Genomic DNA, 26,207 nt, shown 5'->3' with positions numbered 1-26,207 from the left:
ATGGTAATAATCTGAAATTAGACATAAAATGCTATAAAATGAATTCATCAGAAGGCACAGCAAATGTCTACGAATTTGTGAAAATGCCAAAATCTATCAAAGAAATGTAATGATAAATGTAAAATTAATTATCTAAAATATGTAGAGATAATGCTATAGGACTTCCATCCCAACCCTTCCTTAGGGATTTATAAATCCAATATCAGTTGCACACTAAACAATAAAAACAAATAGAAAAATTTGTTTATAATAATATACACAAAAAACAGGAAATTTTAAAAATAATGCTATTTACACATTCCTACTACTCATATTACTTCAACCCCAATTTTGAAAGAGATGAAAGTTTTTCTGAAGCTTTGATTTGCATAAAATTACACAAGGATCATAATGACATAAAGATTGATAAATCTGGATGGGGCCCGAGATTCTGCATTTCTAATAAGCTTCAACGTAGTGCTGATGTTTCTGGTCCGTGGACCACACACGAAGAAACAAGGATTTACGCTATCCACAGGAAAGTACACTGGATTTCTTCAAACTTGCTGGCTTTGGTAGGTTGGGAGGATAGTTTCTCCTCTCTAACTTGTACATGGAGCATAACAGATCTTTTTGAAACTGAAATATTCAACTCCTACCCTTCCTGACCAGGGGTTTGGAAAAGCAGGGGCAAGAGAGAGTGAGTGTGGTGCACCTGTTTTGAGTGTGTGTGCACCTGTTTTGAGTGTGTGTGCACCTGTTTTGAGTGTGGTGCACCTGTTTTGAGTGTGTGTGCACCTGTTTTGCATCTGGTTGCAAATGTTGTACCTTCATCCTTGCATTAAGGGAAGGGTGTCAGCAACTCTTCAGTGACTATCCTAATGTGAACTTGCATTCATCTAAGCACACAAAGTTTAGAGAATTGTCAGGTTCAAATACGCCCTATCTCTGAGGTTAAGCCCCAGCTTATTTCACACATTTCAACATTTTCCATGTGGATGCTGTTAAGGTTGCCTGGAATTTGGAGATAAGCCCAGGATTAGTCCTGCTTTAAAGTCATCATGAAGCCTTGTTATAGGCCTCAAGTTAAGTTGTTAAATGTATTTCTGAGAGCTTACTGGAAAAAAAAATAATCACATTCACTAACTTTGGTAAGCTTCAGGTAGCAAAAACATAGTGTTGTTGTTGAAAACTTACCTGCAGGCCTGTACCTTCATGTTTCTGTAGACAGAGGGCTTCTGTTGGAGGCTAAAACAGCATTCTATTTATCAAGCTTGCTTTAGGAAGAATATCTAAACAGAACTGCTGGAGAGGGCATGCACCTGTTTGAGGTTTTTTTGTTTTTTGATTTTTTTTTAATAACTGGGTCGACCCTATTCAAGCAGACTTTTTTTAAAAAAATCACTTTGTAATATTCAAAATTATTCTATAATTATAAAATACTTACGTATTTTTTTTCTCTATTGCTATGAAAACAACTACTACAGATTTTGCCAATTACTAGAGGGCTTACAATTTTTGGAACTCTGATTCCCAAGTGATATTAAAATGGTGCTATTAAAACGGCTAACATATTGGCTCTTCTTTTTTTATTTCTTTTTTTTCTTTGCATAAGTAGCTATTCTGTTGACCTAGAGGACATAAAATATAAGGCAGTAATATTTGATTAAGTCATGTCAAAATTTTATTGCTTTTGACCAAAGGACATTGCGGAATATCCAGAAAAGCTCTAATGCAAAAGTGTTTAGATGCATACTGACCAGACTTGAAATTGGAATATATTTCTGAAAATAAATATAAAGTATAACATTTCAGAAATAATTTCCTAAAGGAAGCCAAAAAACAAAAAATAAAAAACAAGACCCTATCTTCCTATACTTTAAGTTTTGTCTGACCTACTTACATTGATTTTTAAAGAATTGGTGAAAAATGTTGCAGGCTTACAAATTCTGGGTTGTCCAAAAAATACATAAATATACTTTAAAGTATAATAATTTTTAACAGCATGTGTAGAAATAATATCGGAATAAAAAAGAGCAACAAAATCTTCTCTTAGAGTCTCTATAAACAAAAGATGTCCTAAGGTATCTTCCTTCTTTTATAATGGATAAAATAAACTTGAAAGGAATTCTGATAAACACTCATGTAAGGCCCCTCATGTAATAGAGGTAACATGCTCTTTTTATTCTCCTTTTGATGAACCTATAGAATGTAATTTTTCTTCCATATCTATGGTAAGTTACTTGCTTATTGGTAAAATTTGATTTTTTAAGTGTTAAAGCAGTCTTAATTTTTTTAACATGCTATGAATTACCACAATTTGTCTTCACATGCCCTCTGACTTCTGTTGCTTCTGGAGATGATAAATAGGTAGATAGATAGATAGATAGATAGATAGATAGATAGATAGATGATAGAGATTCTTGTGGAATAGATTTGATTAAATTGAAAGGATCCCCACAAAGAAGTATGGAGACTATTCATATTATAGTAATAGGGGAAAATCTGAGGAGTAGAGATCAATAGTTGAGAGCAATTACTTTTCTTTGCAGTGCACCATTCACTCAACCGTCCAAGGCAGCTCTTCATCCTGACCTCTCTATGAGGAGTTACTTAGAGAGCTAAGGACTTACCTCCATTTTGATTAAAAAAATCTGAGACACAGAATTCATTAACCTGATGTTATATAGTTAATAGTTGGTGTTGGAATTCTAACTTGTGTGCGTCATGTTAATGTTCTGTATTTCCTATAATTCAGGAAGCAGGACTGATGTTTCTTAGGTCCACCTAACCCCTCATATTTTGTCAGATGAGATTTTTAAAATCTGAAACAAAAATCTGGAAGAACAATCTTTCCTATTCCATGCAACTTTAGAATTATGATATATTCTAAAAGATTACAGAAGTATTTTTATCACTTATTTCAAAGTTTATTTTTATACATAACAACAAGTTAATATAATGAAAAGCAATATTCAAAAAATTTTAACCTTTTGGAAGTTTACTGTTCATAAAATAATACATTCAACTTGATAGTTCATAGAAATAGAATCTTTAATAAATTAAAGACTTACCAAAACTTTAAAAATCGTTATCCTTAAAAATGTCCAATAGAAAAGTCAAAATCACCATGACTATCCTAAATAACCCCTTTTCGGTTGTCCTACTTCTCTTACACTAATCACATTGACAGTCTTCTGTCATTTACTTCCTAGGTAACATTATATGCAGAAGGATAGTCTATCAAAGTTGCTACTGTACAAGAGATGACAGTGATTTGAAGTCAAGACAAATGTAGATGTCACTACTTTCTCCCTCTCTAAAGATGTTCAAGTGAAAAACGCTTCTGAGAAATATTCAGCAAAAAATGCTCTATAAACCACAATATTCTGCTACCAAGGGTTTCCTACTATATTATCCCCAGGTCAAAATTCTGCTGTAATGAACAGTTTACCAAGACAAAGTTAATTATGTGGAAAATGCTCCACACATACACTATCTTATTCTCTTAGTACCAGTCAACCACAAAAGACCTTTTTTTTTTTTTCTTTTTTGGGTCATGTGCAGTCCCAGATCTTTATTGCCCATTTTCATTCTTTTATTTAAAAGCAAAGTTTAAAGTTTTAGCTTTAACGCATTAAATGCTTATTTTTAGTCTGAGGTATAATGACTACTTTGAAATAAGTAGCCTCGATTAGAATAAAAAAGAAATCAAGGTGTTATTTAAATAAGTTGTTAAGTAATAAATATCGGTTTTAGTTCCTGGCTTGCACTATGGGATAGTATTGAGCGCCTACCTACCTAAGCAACACAAGGCAAAAATTGCTTTGAGATCGACCTAAATCACCAAGTTGGTAGTTTACTATTTGAATGGAATGATGCTAGACAACCTCATTTTTGTCATGTAAACATCAAAACATATTAATATTAGGTGAACCATGAAGCAGTACTTGAAGTGTATCATTAAAGACCGGAACTCTGTTAGAGAACCCTTAACACACCCAGCAGTTGTGCTTTTACAGTATCTTTGGAGACTATGAAGCAGCTGACCTTTTGGTGGCAAGTGAAACTTCCAAAACTTCAATTAACCCGTTTGATTTCAAGATGCATAAAGATAATATGCAATTAAACTCGTTTACTGCCGTTCTTCCTTTTACAGATACACTGCACAGTTAAGCAGAACTCCTTCATACAATGAAATATAAGGTAGAACGCTGTATTCCCAGGAGGAAAATGTTGCCTCCTGTCCACTCACATATGCCAAAAAAGAGAGACTTTACCTTCCCCACAGTATTAACAATTCTCACATTCAGCCCAAAGACGATGAATGAAGCCCTAATCTCAGGAAACTTTCTATACTTTTATTCCCCTGTCTTATAAACCATATCATGTTTCTCAGAATGGTAGAAATATTAAAACTTATATCAAATCGTCAAATTTTCTGATACATACTGGTCTTTTGTGGTTATTGTTCAGATATGATAAAATAGCTAGAATTGCTAAGTAAAAATATTTGTGTTACTTACAATTTCCAGTATTTATGAAGTAACACAAGCACAGCCTACAGACTGTATCATACTGGTAAATAATAGAGCAGATGCCTTTCAGAAACAGGAACAGATTTTATAAATCTACTGAAATATTTCCCCATTCATATGTACCTACAATAACATATTTTGTAGTGCTTGTCCTGAAGCTGGAAGTAGAATTTGAGGCATTTTGCCAACACCTGTCTAATTTACAACAGAAATGTAATGCAAATTTCTTGCAGTTTCCCAAACAACACTGAAACCTTCTCATTCGGTTTCTTTTGCATTTGGCCAACATTTTATGAAATCACAACATAGTCAAAACTTCATAATTACCTTTCAGATAGAATCAGAAAGAAACATCACAACAATCTTCTATTTTTAAGCTTGTAATGTTTATGTAGGTAATAAGAGAATCAGATAAAATATTATTAACTGTATCTTACCTCTATCACTGAAGTCATCTACCAGAATGATTTCTGCTATCAGACTCTCTGGGGTTCGGTTAATTATACTGTGGATGGTACGCAGGAGTGAAGTCCAACCTTCGTTGTGAAATGGGATAATGATGCTGGTGTTTGGCAGCCTTTCCAGGTACATCTTGTGCTTACAACTAGAGATGATAGAAGAAGAAAAGACAATGTCAAATGCAAAACTATACTATATCTTATACTGCTATTGACTCGCTGTTATCAAGTATCTGTGAAAACTAGACTTTGTCTAATACTTTTCCAACCAGAGCTTGTACGTCATAATAACTACTCAGTTCATTCATGGAATTCATTAATGATCCCTTTCACATGTGCTCTTAATGAAATAATTATTTATCCTTTTTTGTATCAGGGAAGCGCCCTGAAACATGTTCTTAGAGATGTAAACTTTTCCTAATGTTACCTAATAGTGAGAAGAACAAATTTTGAGTTAAAATTGTTTCCACTTAGCACACAGTTAAGGTTTAGATGGGTTTCCTGGGAAGTCCTAGAAATCCAACTTCTGTGATAATTATGCTGAGTTAATTAGTTTGGGTTGTAGTGTATTTCAATGGCTGGGCAACATTTAAGCTTTATGGGAAAAAACACAGTTTTACAATGAAATAAATAAAGAATTAATCTTAAATCAGCATATACTGATACAACCACATAATAAGATTACATTGAGATCCAAACCCAGACCTTATCACATTTCTAATGGAAATTATAACAAGAAAGTCCATGTTGCTTTATTCATTATGAAAAAAATCTGAGATACCAAAAGTTATGTAAGCTTTAACTTTTGGCATCGTTAACTTTTGGCATCGTTAAAAGCAATTTACTATGTGTAATTGTTATTTTTGCATATTTATAATTTATTTAATTAACTTATAAGCCACACGAGGGCAGGAACTTGGTCTCGAATCTCATTTACTTCGTAGTTCAGCAAGTTGCCCAAGCTTTATTGAGGATGATGAATTCACTTAAGTTTGTGAAATCTTTGAGTTACTTCAAAACTAAAATGGAGTAAAATTTCAATCAATTATCAAATTCAGTGATTTTCCTGATATGGATAACTTGAAAACAAAAAACAGAGTGAAAATCTAGAAATAAACACTTTCAATTTAAATGCAGAAACATCTAATTCTTTAGCTTTTGCCAGGATACTGGCTACTATTTAGTCTAGATGAGGAAACAAGCCATAGCATGATTTGAATAATGCATAGATTCTACCAAGATGTACAGAAATGCACCAGAATATTCAAAACGTTACTTGAAATATTTTTTTCCAGTCAGTCATTTCAACACTTTATTTTACAATGATTTCAATAGGATATATTAAATATTGCTGTGGTCTGCAACAAAAGTTGCCTTACAGCTTGGGAAAAATGACCATGTAATTAAAGCCCACAAAACTAACTATCCTAGAAAATAAAATTATATATTTTAGATAAATAATTTGAATATACAAATATAAACATTTCCTTTTTTATTCTGTCCATTTATTTCAATTATCTAATCTCAGACTTTATTATTTCTAACCATATCTATAAAACAAGTAGATTTTGATGTTTTTAAATATGATGAAGAGTTGGAAAAAAACATCAAAGTGATAGCATGAAATGGGCATTAAATGCTAGAGAAAATCTGAAATTCATTTTAGGATAACACAGAATGGTTAAAAAAATATATAATAGCACATGAAACAGATCTGTGAGTGATTTCCAAGGAAGTATTGTGAGATGGATTCTCTCACATATAATGCACAAGTCTGGAAAACAGTGCTAGTAACTCAACACACCTCATTATAATTATGGAGAGCCATCCATTCTTCTCAAGAAAGCCAAAGGCCCAGATAATTGTGCTTCACTATATCAATATTCAGGATAATTGCACCTACTTGTGCAAATCATCATACCTAACAACGCAACTGGGAATACAACCGATATTCCCAAAAAGGCAAATTATTTCTCAGACATTAAGATGAGACATTGTACATATCACTTGCTTATTAATTAAATAAGAATTGCATTCAGAGCAATACCCCATAAGCAATCAATAGTGATGTTTAACAGCTCTCTACTAATTTATTCAGAAAATAGGCAGACGCAAAAAGACACCAGACTGATCCTATGCAAATAAGGCTTTCCTTCATAAAAATGTTTTCAATAATTCCTATCTCTGTGAGCTCAAACTTTTACCACACATAAGATGTAAAAAGATCTCTTCTACTCATCCATTCACTTAAGTTACAATGATCTACTGAAGTTAGATATAAGCCAGAATCCAAAATGGAGATAAAACAATGAGCAAAACCTAATCACTGACTTCAAGATGTTTACAATATAATAGGGGATACAGAATAGAGAGCTACAATTTTAATCTCAAATCTGGAAAGTGCTCAGAAATTTAAGTGAGAGCTGAAGGTGGCCTGCAAAGACAGATTCGACATATAATTAGGAATACAGTTGACAGGACCTGGAAGTAGTTTAAGGAGGACTCCCATGTTTGGGACATAGGCAATTGATCTTATGAAATACAGACTTACAGAAGAGCACAGCGTGTGAAGGGCACACCTCAGGGGTGCAAGGCTTGAGGGTGAAGAGGAGTTCAGTTCTGACCACATTAAGGTTGCAGTGTAAATATCCTGTTGAACACAGGGTTATATATATGGTATGCACATGTATTTGTCTGTGTATGTACGCAGTTCTGTATCTATGTGCACATATATGTTCTTGGCTCAAGAAAAGATCCATTTTACTGGAGGAACAGGCTTGTGAGTGATAGGCTATAGCAGATGGCACCAGTGGACCCCCAAGAGTTCCTTAGGGAAGTCTTCATAAATTCCTGCAGATCGCCAACCGAGTGCTTTCTCTCACCTCTGAACAAAAGCAGATTAGAAGTTCTGGTGGAAATTAATGCCTCCGGAGCGTGTATCAACCAATGAAGGAGGGAAGTTGGAGAACAAGCAGTCCTATGGTGAGGTAACTCTGAGGTGTGTTCTGTATTGTGTACCAGGGTTTCCCAGCAAGACTGAGCCTCAGTTGCCCACAGAGATAAGCATCTTGACAGTGTATCTTTTACTGGCTTTTTTTCTCCTTCCCTGTCTTACTTCCTCCTCTAGCCTTCCCAGGTACTTTCTGTAATTCCTTCTCAAAATTACTCCAGTCAAATTTCTGTCTGTTTCTAAGGGAACCTGTTCTTAGACATAGGCATATAAATCCTGCTGTACTTGCCAAAAACAGTCTCTTCAATATAAAGGGATGGTCAAAATTCTCTAAGGAATGAAGTTATGAATAACTTCGTAACTGCAGTATGAAGCTTGCTATTTGCTACACTTGGAGACATTTTTGAATATCTTTTGAATAAGATTTTTTAAAAATATTTTCATACAAGCCATCTTTCATATAATCCATATTTTCATATAAGCCATTAAGTTAAGAGATGTTTTATTTCATTCAACTTCTTAATTTCTGATGCTCTGCTCAGAGCCTTCTCCATGCCTATGACACAGTGGACGTATAAAAACAGCCTTATCTTACGTAATCTTTGCAAAGGACTTAGTACAGTAGTATATCTGATCATAGCAAGGGTTTGATAAATCCTACCATTCCCATTATTGCTGTTATTGCTTTGTAATTGCTATTATTTTACCTGTCAAGTCCTCTATGGAAGGAGGGAGGAAATTAGGAGGGACAGGGACTGCAGGAGGGAAAGTGAGAGACGCTTAGGATATGAAGATTAATAAATTACAGTTTCTTCCCCTAAGGATTCACAGACCAGTAGGCAGATATATAAAATGATTTGACTCAAACGAGACAAGTGACATAATAGACGGCACACGGGAATCAGAGCCCAAAGGAAGTATGACTAACTTTGTCTGGAAGAATTAGGGAAGTCTTTATAGATGAGTCTGTTAAGAAGAGATCATGGAGGGTCTTTAAAGTGATTCTAAGGAATTTGGACATTAGCCTGAAGTCAACATGAAATAGTTCACATGTTGTTAGTGATGAGAAAGATAGGATCATGTTTACATACTTCTCCAGCAGCAGGGCAGACAATGGAGACAGCAGAGATGAGACAGAAAGATTGGAGATCATAATAGTTTTGGCAAAAGGTAATGAGGATGCTGATCTGATTTTTTACTCTAAGGAAAACCAGCCTCTTTGTGACAGGGTTTAATCTGGTTGAATAATATTTAGTCATTCTAGTACTTAATCTGCTCCGGAGAAAATTGAATTCACACCCAACCTCAGCCACTGGATTCGAAGAGCTGGGCTCCACATGACTGCTTCTCCGCATTACTAGAAATACTGAAGCATATCCAGGGCTTTATTAAGAATCTGCAACCTGTGTATTTTAGGCTTCATCTCAAGTTAGGTGGAGAATGGAAGCATGTTAAATATGAAGACAATATGGTAATATGAAACTGTGTTGAAGATATAAGCAAGATAAAGTCAAACACAATTTATATATTATGGTTACAGATAGGTAGCAAACTTACAAAGAGTAAATAAGGACCAATTAAAACATTTGTGGCATTAAGCTTATAGGAATATGAATGAAAATGCCTGTAGTTATTGCATTTCATATTGCTGTGTTATTTTAAAATAAGCATTTGCATAAAATTAATTTCGAGTTTAAGAATGGCTTAGAGATGAGCCATTAAGTAAGAGATGTTACATAACATCTTTTTGTTAAGTAACAATTTACCTAAATGGATGGAAAAAGCACTCTTCAAATTTTAAATGCACCAGAGACAAAAAAATTGTTTAAATTCTTTAAAAACTTACTTGAGAGAAATGACAAATCATGAAGGTATTTTAAAAAGCTAACAAAAAAATAATCTATAAATATTTTGCTAAACCAGTCTATTAATGAAAAGAAATGGAAAATTTGTCATACTCTGTGTTTTCTCAGAACAAAATACACGAACATTTTCTGATATTCCTTATTGGTATTTGTTAAACTGAGAGATTTAAAAATTATTTTTAGTTTACGGCATTGTTTATTTTAAATATAATGTCATTCCTTTCCTACTGACATTAATTTGTCTTATAATTTCATTGGTTTCACAAAAGAGTTATTTCAACAATAGCAATAGACCAAACAATAAATTTTAATTCAGATATATAAAATAAGTACCAGACTTATTGTGATATATATATATATGGTTTTTTTAAAGAGTTATTTTATTTCAAGAGTTATTTTATTATTCATGCAACACGTGTCAACATTTTTACTATGGGCATTTAGCTAAACTTGCATTTGAGGTTTTTAAGACTTTCACATTCTCCTCACCATCACCTAAACATTCCGATGTGGAGAACAAAAGCAAAAGAAAAAAAAGATAAATTTCCTTACAACTTACAGCCCATTGACAAGTCCTTGAGACCGGCAGCATGACCCTCCTCTAGGAACTCAACTGTTGCGATGTTAATACTTTGCTAAGGGCAAAAGTCAACCTTAGCTTAACATTAGTCCAACCTCCAGGATCTTGTAAGTCTCCTTTAACATATAAAAATTCCTTTGGAAACTTCCTTTATCTCTACCCCTCTCCCCCAAGATATATGTTGGCAATCATCCTCCAAGCATATGGCCTCCTGGTATACATCTGAAGACTCTCATGACTAAGGTTTTACTAGACAGTAGTAAATGACCTTTTCCTAACAACAGCTAGCCCCTCAAAGTCCTGGACACCTTGCTTCCAAAGTCCCTAGAGATTTACGCTATCCCTAACCCCCTCCCTACTTGAAAGTACATGATCAGCCACTCCGGGTGCCAGTGTAGCTCTTTCTACCCATGGGTCCTGTTCCAGCGCTTTAATAGAACCACCTTTTTGAACCAAAGATGCTTCAAGAATTCTTTCTTGGCTGCTTGCTCCAGAACCCCAACATTTTTCACATGGCATTCCCTCCTACTGCCTAAGGCTAAATATTTAGTTTTGGATACACTATCAAAAGACTCATTTTTAAAATTCAAACTCTTGGATTGCAAGATTTGAATAAAATGTTTGAGTGAATGTTTTTGCATATTTTAAAATTAATATTTCTATTAGTTTATCTAATGTATGGCTTTATTTTTTTTTGTTGTTTTATTGTTTGTTTTTCCATCTGCTTATATTAAATATATCAGTCAGAATGTTATGTTGTGGTCATAAACAACCCCAAATGCCAATGGCTCAAAATAACGAATATTCTTTCTTGCTGGTTTATTTGTTTGCCACTGTTTGGCAGGAAAGTCTCTGCTCACTGCAATCAGTGCAAACAGCCAACTTTTTTACCATTGTTAATCACTCTGCCAGAGGTAAATGAGAACACTGATGGGTCTCAGGCTGGTAAATAAATGGTCTGTCTCTAAAATGACATATTGCTGTCTGCTTACAACTCATTGGTCAGAATCAGTCACACAGCACAAGTGCCTAGGAAGTGCAATCCTATATGGTCCAGAAGGAATATAACCAGAAATATTTGTCAAATAACACTAATGAACACAGCTATTTTAGTCTTCTATCTTCTTTTTAAAAAAAAGAAAAAAGGAAAAATAGAAACTACCTGATAAGACTAGATTTAGATTAGATTTAACTAAGTCTCTTTAATTTCTTCATAGTCAAAAAAAGTTACAATATTTAAGGTCCCACATCTATGGAAACATAGCTGCAACTACATTTTAGAGCTGCAACCACATTGCAGAAATCATCAAGTTTTATTCCTTATCTAATTGGGAATTGAGACCCTTAGAGATTTGGAAAGTTACACATATATTATCTTACAGTCAAATTGGGAAAACAGTGTCCTGGGTGAAGACATGGAACAATGATGTGGCATTAATCCTGACCTAGAAAGTTTACAATCTTTGGAAAAGTATTTATAGCTCATACAGTTAGATAACACAAAACAAAGAATTAGAACCCAATATTCTTCACTTCTGCTTACATAATTCTGTAGAAATGTGATCGTCATTCTATTTTTGGCTTTTAAAATATCTCTATATTAATGCAATCAACTAAAATTATGCAAATACTGTATTTTTTTAAATGGGATAGGCAATTTGTTTATTACCTCAAACATTTTTGTGAAATGTATAATCTATTCTCCATAAATCTTTTTGGAAGTAAACTGTTTAATAATATATATGAATAAATGTCTATAACAAAAACATTATGATAAATTATCATTTGAATACAGGCTCTCAAAGGGCTTGGACCACTGGACCCTGGACTATTTGGATCACTAATATTACACTATTAGAGGAATAAAATAAGTAGGCATAATTAAATTGTTAAAATCAGTGATAAAGAGACAACATTAAAAGCAGCCAGAAAAAAAGATATAGAAGTCTGGAGGAACATAGACCAGAATGATAGCAGACTTCTTGTTAAAAATAATGCAAGATAGTGAGGAAGTGGGGCAACATCTTTTAAGCACAGGAAAAAAAAATTAAAGAGAAAAAGTTTTCTTTAGTCAATGAAATGTACTTCAAAAACAAGGCAAAATGAAAACATTTTCAGATGTACAAATATTGAATGAACTCCTTCATCAGAAAACCTGCACAAAAAGTAATGTTGTATGAAATCCTTTAGAAAAATTATACAAATGGAAATTACTATCTAGGCAAAAAAATATAAAAGTAACAGAAAAAGTAATTATGTGAGTAAACAACGAAATGAGTATTTTATTTTCAAAATCTAAAACGATGATTGACTCATGTATGGCAAAAATGATAGCAATGCATTTTGAGATTTATAACAGAAATTGAAGCAAAATGTATAGCAACAGTAGTATAAAGGCCCGAAGGAGAGAAATGGATTCATGCTTTTCTAAGGTTCTTATACTATAAGTCAAGACATATAATATTACTTAAAGGTAGACCATAATAATATTTTTTCCTTCAACCCTAAGCAGCACCTAAGATAACACAGTAAGGAGTTATATCTACTATGCCCCCCCAAAATTAAATTGAATAATTAAATATGCAGTTAAACTGAAAGAAAGTACAAACAGAGGGAGAATAAGATTAAATAGTAAAAATAGAAAAGCAATAGTAAAACAGTATAGTTGAGCCAACCATATCGATAATCACATTGAATGTAAATGGTCTAAACATACACATAAAAGGGATGGATTTTCAGAGTGCTGCCTGCTGCCTCCAACAAACTCATTTTTAGTATAAAGACACACTAAGTTTAAAAGAAAACATACAGGAGATAGATCATACTAACACTAACAAAAGTAAAGCTAAAATGGCTTTATAGTTAGTCAACAAAATAGATTTCAAAGAAAAAAAAAAACGTTACCAGGATATAAAAGTCATACATGATAGAGATCAATTCTCCCAGAGGACATAACAACACAAAATATATGCACCTAATAACAGTGTATCCAAATATATGAAACAGAAGTTAATAGAACTTCAAGGAAATATAGATAATTCCACAATTACAGCGAGAAATTTACTCTTTAGATTTGTTTTGCTCCTCTTTTTCTGGTTTCTTAAGGTAAAATCATAAATTATTGATCTGAGGACTTTTTTTTTTTTTCTTTTCACAAGCACCAAATGATAGAAGAGTAGAATGATTTCATTCTAAGAATTATTTTAGACATTCAAAAAATTTTTAATATTTATTTTATTTGTGTCCACTTCAAAATATTTTCAAATTTCCCTTGAAACTTCCTTTGGACACACTGGTTGCTTAAAAATATGTTTTTAATTTACACACTTTGGTGATTGCATTATTTTTCTGTTATTAATTTTTAATCAAATTACATTATGGTTGGAGACTATATTTTGTAAGATTTCAGTATTTAAAATTTGTGGTATTTGTTTTATGACCCAGGATACAGTCTATAATGATGAATGTTTTATGCATACATGAGAAGATATGTGCTTTGCTGCTGTTGGGTGAAGTGTTTTCTGTTTGTTTGTTTATTTATTTATTTATTTATTTATTTATTTATTTATTTATTTTTCCTTAATGCTTCACCTTTTCTGCATTCTTTGGGTTGCTTATACAACTTTTAGTATTCCATTTCAATGAATCCATTGTGATTTTGATGATATCTTTGCATATATTTTAGTATTTACTTTAGGGATTACAAAAAACATATTTTTCCAGTGTACTTGTAATACTTTTAATATTTTACCGTTTTACTATTAATACAGAAATTTTATTACTTATTACTATTATTTATTACTTCTTATTACGTAGGGCCCTTTATACTCCCTTTTCTACACTGCAGTCATTTTACGTATCTATGTATATTGTAAACCACATCAGAAAATATATTTTTGCTTTCAACTCTCGCACACGTTTTCAGGAACACAAGAACTCAGTATTGTTTCAGCGCTATTTTGAGTTCTTATGTCCTTTCCTCCACCTCTTGCTATTGTTTTTCTTTAGCATTGTCAGTCAGTGGAGCCACACATCTGTCTAGGTTTTAGAGTCAAGATCAATGGGATGAGAATCACATATGCTTATTCCCACTTACCAGAAACCAGATTACTGTTAGCGGGCTTTCATTACAAATGTAAAATATTTTACAGCTCTAGGGATATCCAGATTTTTCTGCTTCATTTTGTGGCAGTGTCAGTTGGATTTTCGAGAAAATTTTACATTTTGACTAAATATCAAGTATTTGGCATGATGATATTTATCATGTTCCTTCATTAATATTTAAATGTCTAATGGAAATTTAATTATTTCCAGTCTTTTATAACTGATAATGGTAAATGGTGGTTTCTCTCTTTTGTTTTTCCTTAGAAATACTTGCTGGGGATTTAGAAATTTTATTGATCCATTCAAAGTACTAAATTTTGAATTCATATTTTTTTCTCTTTTTGGCAGTCATGGATTTGTTATTTCCTTTTTATACTTATTTTACCTAGATACTTCATATGAAATTTTTTCTTGCTTATTTTAAACATTTAAAGCTTTACATTTTCCTATAAAGACTGTTTTATATGTATAGCATTTAAACAAGTCTTGGGATGTATTTTCTAAATAATTCCATTTGAAATATTTTTTAAAATTTTTCTGGTTTAATATTTGACCTGTGGGTTATCCATAAAAGTATTATTTAGTTTCTAAATATTTACATCTTTTCTACATATATTATTTTTTGTTGATTTCTAATTTAATTCAAGTTGATCATATGTCAAACTCAGTATTAACTCACTTCACTGAAGTTTATTGAGAGTTTGTTTACGTACTAACATATGGTCTATTGGGGTAAATATTTCCTGAGAAATTGAAAAAAAGTTTATTAGATGATTACTGAATGTAGTGTTCAATAAATGTAAATAAACATAAATTAAGCCTATTTATTGATAATTTTGTTTAAATCTCCTATATCCCAATTAAATTCTTTGGTCCTCTTTAATCAATTACTGAGAGAGAACTGTTAAAAGTCTCTAAAATATATATTTATTTAAAGCCATTCTTTCAAAAGTGAAATTTAAACTTAGTATTTAAAATGACTATTTTGAGAGGACTCAAAGTGAAGTGAGTTTTTTGTCTTCTTCCATTTAGAGTAATATTGAGAATGGAAAGAAACATATGATTTGACTTGTATATATTCTTAATATTTGTTGATAGATTTGTTCAAGTAACAGTAGCATCTGTAACAATATTACCACATCTTTGCTGATGAAATACGCTGAGGAATGGCATGGTCGTATGCTTTTAATGATTCTTTAATTATATAAACATATTTCAGATTAAAATGAGAATATATACACCCCAGGTGAAACTAGGAAACTTGGAACATTTTTCATTTAATGTTAAATGTGTTAAAATGTTATTGCATAGTAATGACTACAATAAACTGGCAGAGAGTTATATTTTGAGTTTCCTCTGGGGCCTGCATTCTCCATGATTTTGTGCCATTCTTTAATAATCATGGTAATTCCCTGGAATGGTAATAAAAACAGACAGTAACAGCAAAACAGCAAAACAGCAAAAAATTCAGATCCAGTCAGTTCATTACGATGTATGTGGGAGGGAAACCAATTCAAAATACTACAATTTGTTTGACTTCATTACTACGGGGGGAGGAAGGGAATATATATATATATATATATATATACACAATATATATATATATATATATACTATATATATATATATACACACACAATCTTGGTCTATATATATATATATACACAATCTTGGTCTATATATGGTCTCCTAATATATATATATACACACACATATATATATATATATTTAAATATATCAAGAGAACCACTCATGCTCAAATAGGAGAGGAACTTTCTTTATATTCTTTTAACTTTTTTGTCGTATGATTTCTTGTGAAACCATTTCGGTTCAGCTCAAGTTCTTTCAGCCCCATTCTCAAAAGCAGCAGAATAAAATGTCAACTTGGCATCTGGCTAGTGACAAGCATACTATAGAGCATATCTATATAAGTCATTTCCAGGCCCCAATTTACATAGTAATTGTTTTAATGTCAGCATATTCAATTTTCAATGGCTGCTTTTAGTCACACTGTTTTTCTGTTCTAATCTTGCCATGTCAGTTGGGTTTGATAAAGCAGTGATAACTGGCAATTTATTTTGCCTTTGACAGGCCTGAAAAATTAGTTTGGAATGCCAAGTATATGTAAGTGTGTTTTTTAGTGGAGGTGGGAGACAATCACTACGTAGGTATGTGTGCATGTATGTATTATTTGGTTACCTATTACATAGGAACTGTTTTGTAAGTTAATATTTAATATGGTAATATGCTTATCACTTTAATGTAATGTGCTATTTTATGTGCGTACTGAGGAACAAAAGAGTTTTTTGTGTTTCTGCTTCTGTATGTTCATTGTGGCGTCATGGCAGAAACACAACACAGAAGGAAGAGCAAAAGAGGAGGCGAGAGAGAGGCAGGGATCAGCATACAGGTGTTGGTGTTTTCTCAGCAATTATTTTTAGTGCAATAAAAGTCTTTTAAGTATTTTAGATGGGGAATATAGTGATCTGCCTTAACTCTCAGAGCTCACTATTGCTCACTCTGCTGACTGTATTGCACAAGCGCAAGAGGGAGTGTGTGAGGTCCAATTATGAAGTTATTCTAGGATTCCAGTTAAGTAATGAGAGTGGATATAGTTGAGATTAAGAGAAGTGCATGCATTTGAGACCCGTTTGGCACTACATTTTGGGTACAGAATTAATAGGTCTTGGTAGATGAGATCAGTAAGGAGAGAGTAAATAAAATGAGGAAACTGGGGCCAGTACAGAGCATCATTGAACTTTAATATCTAGCCATCAGAAAAAGAAGAGCTGCTTGTAAGGGAGACTGAAAAGCCCTAGGGATAAAAAGCAAGTGTGTTTCCACTCCTTGAAACAGAGACAAGAGTGCTTGAAAAAGAGAGAAGGGACAAAGTCAAGTGTTGCTAGAAAGTTTCATGAGACAAAGACTTTTAAATATACTGGATTTTGTCAATGTGGAAATAATTAGCGAATTTGGCAAGAAGAAAACTGATGGCATGTAGGGTCTTTAGTCAAATTAGGACTGCTGAAGAGTTGAACAGGAGTTGAGTATCTATGTAGAAGTTGGGGTTGACAGCTGGCGGGAAAAATAGGTAAAGAAGTCATTTTACAAATGTGGAGATACCAATGCTTTTATCATATATGTTTAAATTTATTCCAGAATAATAAAGTATAAAAAATAATAATAGCTAAATTCTCCACTTCTTTTTTTTTTTTTTAAAGATTTTATTTATTTATTTTGACACAGAGAGACAGCCAGCAAGAGAGGGAACACAAGCAGGGGGAGTGGGAGAGGAAGCCCAGCGGAGGAGCCCGATGTGGGACTCGATCCTGGAACGCCAGGATCACGCCCTGAGCCGAAGGCAGCCGCCTAATGACTGCACTACCCAGGCGCCCCTAAATTCTCCACTTCTGCAGACAAAACCAAACATGTCAAAACTAAGAGGCACTTATCCCTACATACCAGTTACAAAACCCTAGAGATTAGTATGTCATTATATTGACTCAGATGATAAGGTCTACCAGAGGAATTAATCACTTCATCTGGTAACAATAAAGAAGTGAAATAAAATTATTTGACTTGGAGAAAATGGAGAGTGATTTACTCTTTTAAATAGCTTTATTGAGATATAATTCACATACCATGCAGATAATTTGTTGTATCATTTAGGGTGCATGATTCAGTAGTTTCTAGTATCTTCACAGACTGTATAACCATCAGCATAAGCAATTTTAGAGTATATTTATCAGTTCAGAAAGAAATCTCATACCCTCCTCTTCTCTCCTCACAGCCCTAAAGTAACTACTGTTTATTTTAGTTCCTATGGATTTCCCTATTCTGAACATTCAGGAGAAGGAATACATAGTATGTGAAATTTTGGGTCTGGTTTTCATTTAGCATGATGTCTTCAAAGTTAATCCAAGATGTAGCATTTATAATTATTTTATTCCTTTTTAGAACTGAATAATCTTTCATTGTATGGATATACCACAGTTTTTTACACGTTCATCCATCAGTGGACATTTGGGTTTTTCTACCTTTTGGCTATTATGAATAGGCTGCTATAAACATTCATATATAATTTTCATGAGGACATTGGTTTTCGTTTCTCTAGATAGGGAATTGTTTGTCACACGGTAATTCTGTATTTAATTCTTTGAGGAACTGCCAAACTACTTTCCAAAGCATTGATGCCATTCTGCATTCCCAACAGCAATGTGTAATGGTTCCAATTTCTCTACATCCTTGACAACATTTATTATTTGAACTTTTGGCCCATAGTCATCAAACTAGATGTGAAGTAACATCTCATTTTGGTTTTGATCTGCATTTTTAGTGACTAATGATGTTGAGCATCCTTTCATGAATTTGAGTATTCAGATGATCTGCCCATATTTTAACTGGGTTATTTGTCGTTTTATTATAAGAACTCTTTATGTATTTTAGATACAAACCATATATCAGATATATGATTGGCAAATATTTTCTCTAATTCTGTGGGTTGTTATTTTGCCTTCTGGCAGTATACTTTGAAGCTTAAGAATTTTTCATTTTGATGAAGCCAAATTTATCTATTTTTCTTGTGTTTTTTATACTTTGGTATTATACCTAAGAATACTTTGTCAAATAAAAGGCCATGAAGATTTATTTTCACATTTTCTTCTTTTAGCATTTACATGAGGTCTTGGATACACTTTGTGCTGATTTTTATGTTGTCTGAGGTAAGGGTTTAACATCATACTTTTGCATGTGGCTATCTAGTTGTCTTAGTACTAATTATTTAAAAATCTAATTTTTCCACACTGGTTAGTTTGGGCACCCTTGTCAAAAACTCAATTAATCATGGATATATGGAATTATTTCCAGACTCTCAATTATATTCTATTGATCCAAATATCTACCCGTATACCGATACCACACTATCTTGATTACTGTTGCTTTATACTAAATTTGAAATCAGGAAATGTGTGTCATCTTATTTGATTGCTGTTCTTCAGGATTGTTTTGGCTATTCTGGTCCCTTTGAACTCCATATGAATTTTAGATCAATTCACCAGTTTCTGCAAGGAAGTCAGCTGGCAGCCTGATAAGGATTTTTCTGAATCTATAGGTCAGTATGGAGTGTTTTGCCATCTTAACAATGTTAAATCTGATCCAAAACATGAGATGTTTTTTCCATTTCTGGAATTTGTTTCAACAATGATTTGTAGTTTTCAAAGTATTAAGTTTGATGTTACTTTTGTTCAATTTATTCCTAAGTACTTTGTTCATTTTGATTTAATGGTGAATGGAATTGTTTTCTGAACTTCATTTTCAGATTATTCACTGCAAGTGTATAAAAATAAAGTGATTTCTGTATGTTCCTCTTGTAATTCTGTATATTCCTTTGCCACCTTGCTTAACTTGATTATTAGCTCTAATAGGGTTTCTTGTTTTGTTGTGTTGTGTGTGTGTGTGTGTGTGTGTGTGTATTACTGAGGATTTTTCATATAGAAGATTATGTCCTCCTCCAATAGAGACCATATTCTTTCTTTCCAATGTAGATGTCTTTTATTTATATTTCTTCCCTAATTGCCTGGGCTAGAATGTACAGTACAGTGTTGAACAGAAGTGGTGAGAGCAGACATCCCTTTTACCCCATGACCTTATGGGGAAATGCATCTCGTCATTCACCAATAAATATGTTAGCTTTTAAAACTGGCAGATTTTCAGAGCACCTGGGTGGCTCTGAAAGTTAAGAATCTATCTCTTGGTTTCATATCAGGTCCCGATCTCGTGGCTCGTACGATCGAACTCCATGTCGAGCCCCATGTCAGGCTCCATGCTCAGTGGGAGTCTGCTTGGATATTCTCTCCCTCTGCCCCTTCCCCAACTCGTGCTCTCTCTCTCTTTCTCTCTCTTTCTCTAAAATAAATGAATAAATCTTTCTAAAAATGGCAGATTTTCTCACTTTTTTAATAAATAAGTTCAAATATTAACTACTACCCATCATTTCAATAAACTGTGGGTGGGAGTCAAATGAAGAAAGAACAAATTTAGGATTGCTATTGTGGGATGAATCTGACAGAATAATACGCATCACTAAGTCAAATTACCATTTTCTTCTCTTTATTTTTTTTTATTTTTTTTTTTTTTAAAGATTATTTATTTATTTATTTGACAGAGACAGCCAGGGAGAGAGGGAACACAAGCAGGGGGAGTGGGAGAGGAAGAAGCAGGCTCATAGCGGAAGAGCCTGACGTGGGGCTCGATCCCAGAACGCTGGGATCACGCCCTGAGCCGAAGGCAGACGCTTAACGACTGCGCTACCCAGGCGCCCCCCATTTTCTTCTCTTTAAAGAATCAAAGTTATGGGGCACCTGGGTGGCACAGCGGTTAAGCGTCTGCCTTCGGCTCAGGGCGTGATCCTGGTGTTATGGGATCGAGCCCCACATCAGGCTCCTCTGCTGGGAGCCTGCTTCTTCCTCTTCCACTCCCCCTGCTTGTGTTCCCTCTCTCGCTGGCTGTCTCTCTCTCTGTCAAATAAATAAATAAAATCTTAAAAAAAAAAGAATCAAAGTTATGAATCCCTTTTTCAAACTTATGCTTCCAGTTTTATGTATTTGATCCTTATCATGTTATAAGGTTACACAAATATACTTTAAAATGCATTAGACATGATTTTTAAGCAGCTGTAATTTTATTTTAGAAGGTTCTTTTGATTTTATTTTTGATTTTGTGTGTGCACTGTACAACTTTTAAATTACCAGTCTTTTAGACCTCAGTACCCTTGTGTTCATCCTCATTCTCCCTTTCAAAGAATCTGCTTCATGATCTGTCATTTATTCCAAAAGCTAAATGTCTGACAGCTCTTGAACTGTTACCTATCTTAGGAGGATTTTCATTTCAATGGGACATACCTTTTAGTTATAGTGATAAAAACTCTTCCATATCTTTCAGGCTTTAGTCAATAAATGAGACATGTGTGTAAATTTTTGTTTGTGTTATTTTATCATGGCTTTTAAAACAATGATCCTTGGAAACATACAAATGTACTAAAGTCTTCCTAGTTTGCATAAACAGGCTCACAAAAAATACTGAAAGATAATCATTTGAATTATGGCTGTGAATGATTATTTCCTATCTGTTGTTCCTGATCATTCCTCCCCCAGTTTGCTGCTTGTAATTTAGCTGTGTATTTTTTCTTTCTTTCAGCCATATTTAGACATACCCTAGGCTAGAACCACATTTGATTCAATTGATACTTTTCCCATCTCCCTCTGTGAAGTATTCATACCTGACTGGGGTCGATGAATAGTCATTTTAGCTTTATTTGTTTCAGAATTCACTTGTAAATTTGTTGAAAGAAGACACTTCATCAACTTCACAAGTAAATCATAATAAAAACATGAAAGAATGCCAGTGCCTCCCACATTTTTATGTAACTTTTGAAGTTGAGAAATAAAAAAACCCATCCTTGAACATTTTTGGATGATTAAACTCAAACATTTCTGTGAATGATTTCTAGCATTCAATGGACAAGAGTCAAAACAGTTAAATAACACTTGTCTAATTCATATAAAATTAAAATATTCTAAGCACATTCGCTAAATTATAGTTTTAAAAATTAGACACATATAATTATTTTTCCTCAAATAACTCAGAATTGACTCACCAATTTAATGTTTTTACAATTTAAATTTTAGAATTATAAGTAACTTGATCCCCACATATTTTTATCTTCATGATATAACTGGAGAAGAAGGAAGAAAAGCAGAAGGATTATCATCAGAAAGAAAAGAAATAACTGAATATATGATGCTGCAACTGATTTGGTAAACCTGGTCTTAATTTTAATAATCTTAGTACATGGTGAGATACATAAAGAAAGTTAGCATCCACACTTGGTGAAGTGGGTAAATAGAAATTAAAAATGACAGGGGCGCCTGGGTGGCACAGCGGTTAAGCGTCTGCCTTCGGCTCAGGGCGTGATCCCGGTGTTATGGGATCGAGCCCCACATCAGGCTCCTCCGCTATGAGCCTGCTTCTTCTTCTCCCACTCCCCCTGCTTGTGTTCCCTCTCTCGCTGGCTGTCTCTATCTCTGTCAAATAAATAAATAAAATCTTTAAAAAAAAAAGAAATTAAAAATGACAAATTGACTTGTTCAGCACCACAGTATAAGTCATGGAAGTAAACCTTTTTAGAATTATCAGTCAACATAATTTCCAGAAGGCAGGAATGCTTATACTATCAGGCACTAAAATAAATAAATAAATCAAATAAATAAATAAATAAATAAATAAATTCACTCAAAAGTTTGTAATGTTGAGAAATTGTGTTTTCTCATTATATACAAAGAAGATATTAGGCACTATTCATCTAGCGAGGAATCTCCTCTCCTCTGGATAGATGTCCCCATGTAGAGGGAAAGTCATTAGATTAATACTCCGTTCTAGGAGAAAGAAAGACACACAACTGATAAATTTGTGTTAGTAAGTTTATCATGCTTGGCTCATCCCCTCCTTCATTTTTCTGCTTTGGAACTTGCTTGCCTGCAGAGGTCAGACGTCTAACTCTGCCTTCCATGCCTTGTATTATACAACTGTCCTTGCATGTTTAGCAATGTCTATGACTTGAAGGCTGAACGTGCCTCATTCTAGAGTTTGCAATTAGCCCACATCTACATCATGCCCACTGAGAGAATCCTATCGATACTAAAAATAAGATTTTAATTCCCAACCATTTCTGGGCCAATGTCTCATTTGGTTCGGAAATTGTATAAGGAGCAGGGTTGTGATATAACTGCAATGCTACCGAAAGCACTCATATAATCAAGAGATTGTAAAAATTCTTGCATATTTTCCCAAGAGTTGAGATATCACAGAATTTTTTCTCGATGTTCAATATCTTATTTATTGCCAAAGTCATTAAGCGATCTCAGGAATATAAGTGAAATAGAAAGGAAAAGTTAAATGAAAAAGAAAAGCCACAATTCAGAGTAGAACTTTTTTTAGTACAAAAATATCCCAGCTACTCAGCCACCTTATAAACTTATGCTTGATTAGTGTGTATCTTGATTAGTGTGTATACACATGACTATGTATCCGTATAAACACGTATTCCTTTCTAACAGCAAAAAATGAACCTCAAGTCATGATGCATTTACCTAAATCCTCTGCAAAGCCTACCTCAACTCTCTTATTATACATGTACTTATGCATCCTAGTCTCATGTATTTTTTCTCTTCATAGTTGTAATATCATCTCACACACATTAATTAGACCACATTTGGGGGAGTATTTGTGGTAACTACTTATAAATTTATTTATGTCTAGGGAGTAATACTCACTCAAACATTCTTCAATCTTATCTTGCTAACCATATATTCATACATAAGTTTATCAGTTTCTTTTCTATGCAAGCCATCCACCCTTCCATGGTTTTCTACTTCCCTATTTTATATGTATTTTGTATTCTAAGTACATGCTTCATATTTCCCATCTTGAACTGGAAGTCAAAATAAAATGTTCTACAGCATACAAAGATGTGGCATCCCAGAGGAGTGACTGCATGCAAAGAAAATACGCAATCAGTATACAGGTGAGGGGAGATTGAATCGTAGTAAAATGAAGCCAGGCCAACAAGATACCCACTGACTGAATATTTGTCATGCAGAAACTCACACAACAAAATTCTTATCAGCTTTGCATTAAATAAAATACAAAAATACTATGTTTTAAGGACATATCTCAGGTTGAGCCCCAGTACTATGAATATAGACATAATTAGGCAGTAATTCAAGAAAGGAGTATTTAAAATGCACAGATAGGTCTTCAAAAAGTCCAAAAGTCAACCAAAAGGGTAGGATGAGAATCTGGATGAAGGGGTAGAAACTTTGACGATACCAAAGCATAGATGGTAAACAAAACAAAACAAAACAAAACAAAACAAAAGAAACAAACAAACAAAAAAACCCTAAAATGTAATTTACAAGATAGGGAGATGCTAAAATTATTTGGAAAAAATGTAAGAAATGTAAAAGCATAAATGAGAACCTTGGAATTTATTATAGGATATGAGTAAGAATGATTAAATTATTGGACACATGCCAACTTACTTTCTAATATCTATGGCTCCTCACTTAATGAGAATCTATTACTGACTCAATGAAATAATACAGCCAAAGGGAAGCAGTTCATTTTTATGAACAGGTAAAAGAAGAATGTGCTCTGGATTGGGATTTCTGAAATAACTCATGTTCTGAAAATTCTTCACAGTGAACGAGAATGTACGTGCACTAAGCATGTCAAACACCTAGAACCACGATTTATTTTTTTTAACTTGTTAACTGTAAGAATATGAATGAGTAGAGAGAGCACTTATGTATACAGAGTGATCTATAGTGTAGAACAGTGGAGTAAGAACTACAATTCTGTGTTTTGGGATAAAGACCAAATTAACCAAAATTGCAAGATATGATTCCCCAATATTTTCCATTACAAAACCCAGAGCAAAGAAAAATAAATTCTTCTCTTCTGGCACTTTGAGCCTGTAATTTGAATTGGCTGGCTGCAGACGCAAAGTTTCTTAGAAGTGTTATGTTTGACTATAAAAGTCACACAAATTTTGCATTCTCTTCCACCGATTCTGCCAATATGAACAAGTTGTGGTCAATTACCTGCAGCCTAGTTAAATGGATAATACTGGATGGAGTGTGTGTCAGTTTGCTTTCATAATTTCAAGAACCACTTACAAAGAGCTACATGTTTTTGTGGTTATCTGTGCCTGCATTTTGAGAAGCACAGATAAGGTCAAATGCATAGGACTTTACACAGTGGGATTCCTATAAGATTATTTTGTTTGTTTTAGGCTCTCAATTTCCAGGGTAGGACCTTGACAAAATGAGGCTGCATTGGATTTCTCTTCCTGCGTCTCTGAGAGTCAGATACTAACTAGAATAACCAGGGTAAACTATCACTCCTAGTAGTCCTGCACTTAATCCTTTGCAATCATCCATCTCCAGCCCTCTAATAAGGTTTTGTTTTTTGTTTTCCTAAGGGTGCGTGGGTGGCTTGGTCTGTTGGGCATCTGCCTATGGCTCAGGTCGTGCTCCCAGGGTCCTGGGATGGAGCACTTGTTGCACTCCCTGCTCAGCTGGGAGTCGGCTTCTCCCTCTCCCTCTGCTCCTCCCTCAGCTTGGGCTCTTTCTCAAATAAATAAATAAAATCTTTAAAAAAAAAAGGTTTTTTTTTTTCTATTTTGGTGTCATTTTACTGGGTGAGTGTCCCACTAGATATCCAGCCTCAGCAAATAAGTAAAAAAAGGTCTGTGACCGTATTTTAGCCACATTTATCTCCCCTAACATTTAGAATAATGCCCTCTGATACTATAAACTCAATAACTCTAATAAAAATTTCAAAATATTTTTCCATTTTCTTTTTCATTATTGCCTAAGAATATCTTTTCTCAAAAGGTGGTAGTTATGCTAAAAATACACTCTGAGAAGAATGGGACTATCAGCCTTCCTTTGACTCCAGTGATTTTCTGCACTGTTTCCATCTGCAATTCTTTCCACTTGAATACACATTAAAAGATTGGAAGTGTGCGGGTGGGGGAGGAGGGGGATGGAAATTATTCTCTGAGCACATTTATTATGCCAACAATGCAATTTAATGCATCTTTGATGGTGTGCAATTAGGTATTAAAATTTCTCATAACTAGAAATGTTCTCGGTCAGTGGGAATTACTATAGA

At 33.7% G+C, this 26,207-nt stretch overlaps 1 protein-coding gene across 1 annotated transcript in view; it reads right to left on the bottom strand.

The window, feature by feature from the left end:
- The window catches only part of GALNTL6 (polypeptide N-acetylgalactosaminyltransferase like 6), a 1,130,868-nt gene that overhangs the window by 616,924 nt on the left and 487,737 nt on the right, over nt 1-26,207 (bottom strand). Inside the window, exon 5 of the mRNA XM_026518852.4 lies at nt 4,955-5,121. Within this exon, the coding sequence (XP_026374637.1) occupies nt 4,955-5,121 (167 nt within the window). The remainder of the gene's footprint in view (nt 1-4,954; nt 5,122-26,207) is intronic.

The sequence above is a fragment of the Ursus arctos genome, unplaced genomic scaffold (assembly GCF_023065955.2).
Source record: "Ursus arctos isolate Adak ecotype North America unplaced genomic scaffold, UrsArc2.0 scaffold_11, whole genome shotgun sequence".
NCBI lineage: Eukaryota > Metazoa > Chordata > Mammalia > Carnivora > Ursidae > Ursus > Ursus arctos.
The sequence above is the reverse complement of the archived record's forward strand: the minus strand, read 5'-3'. Positions and strand labels throughout refer to the sequence as shown.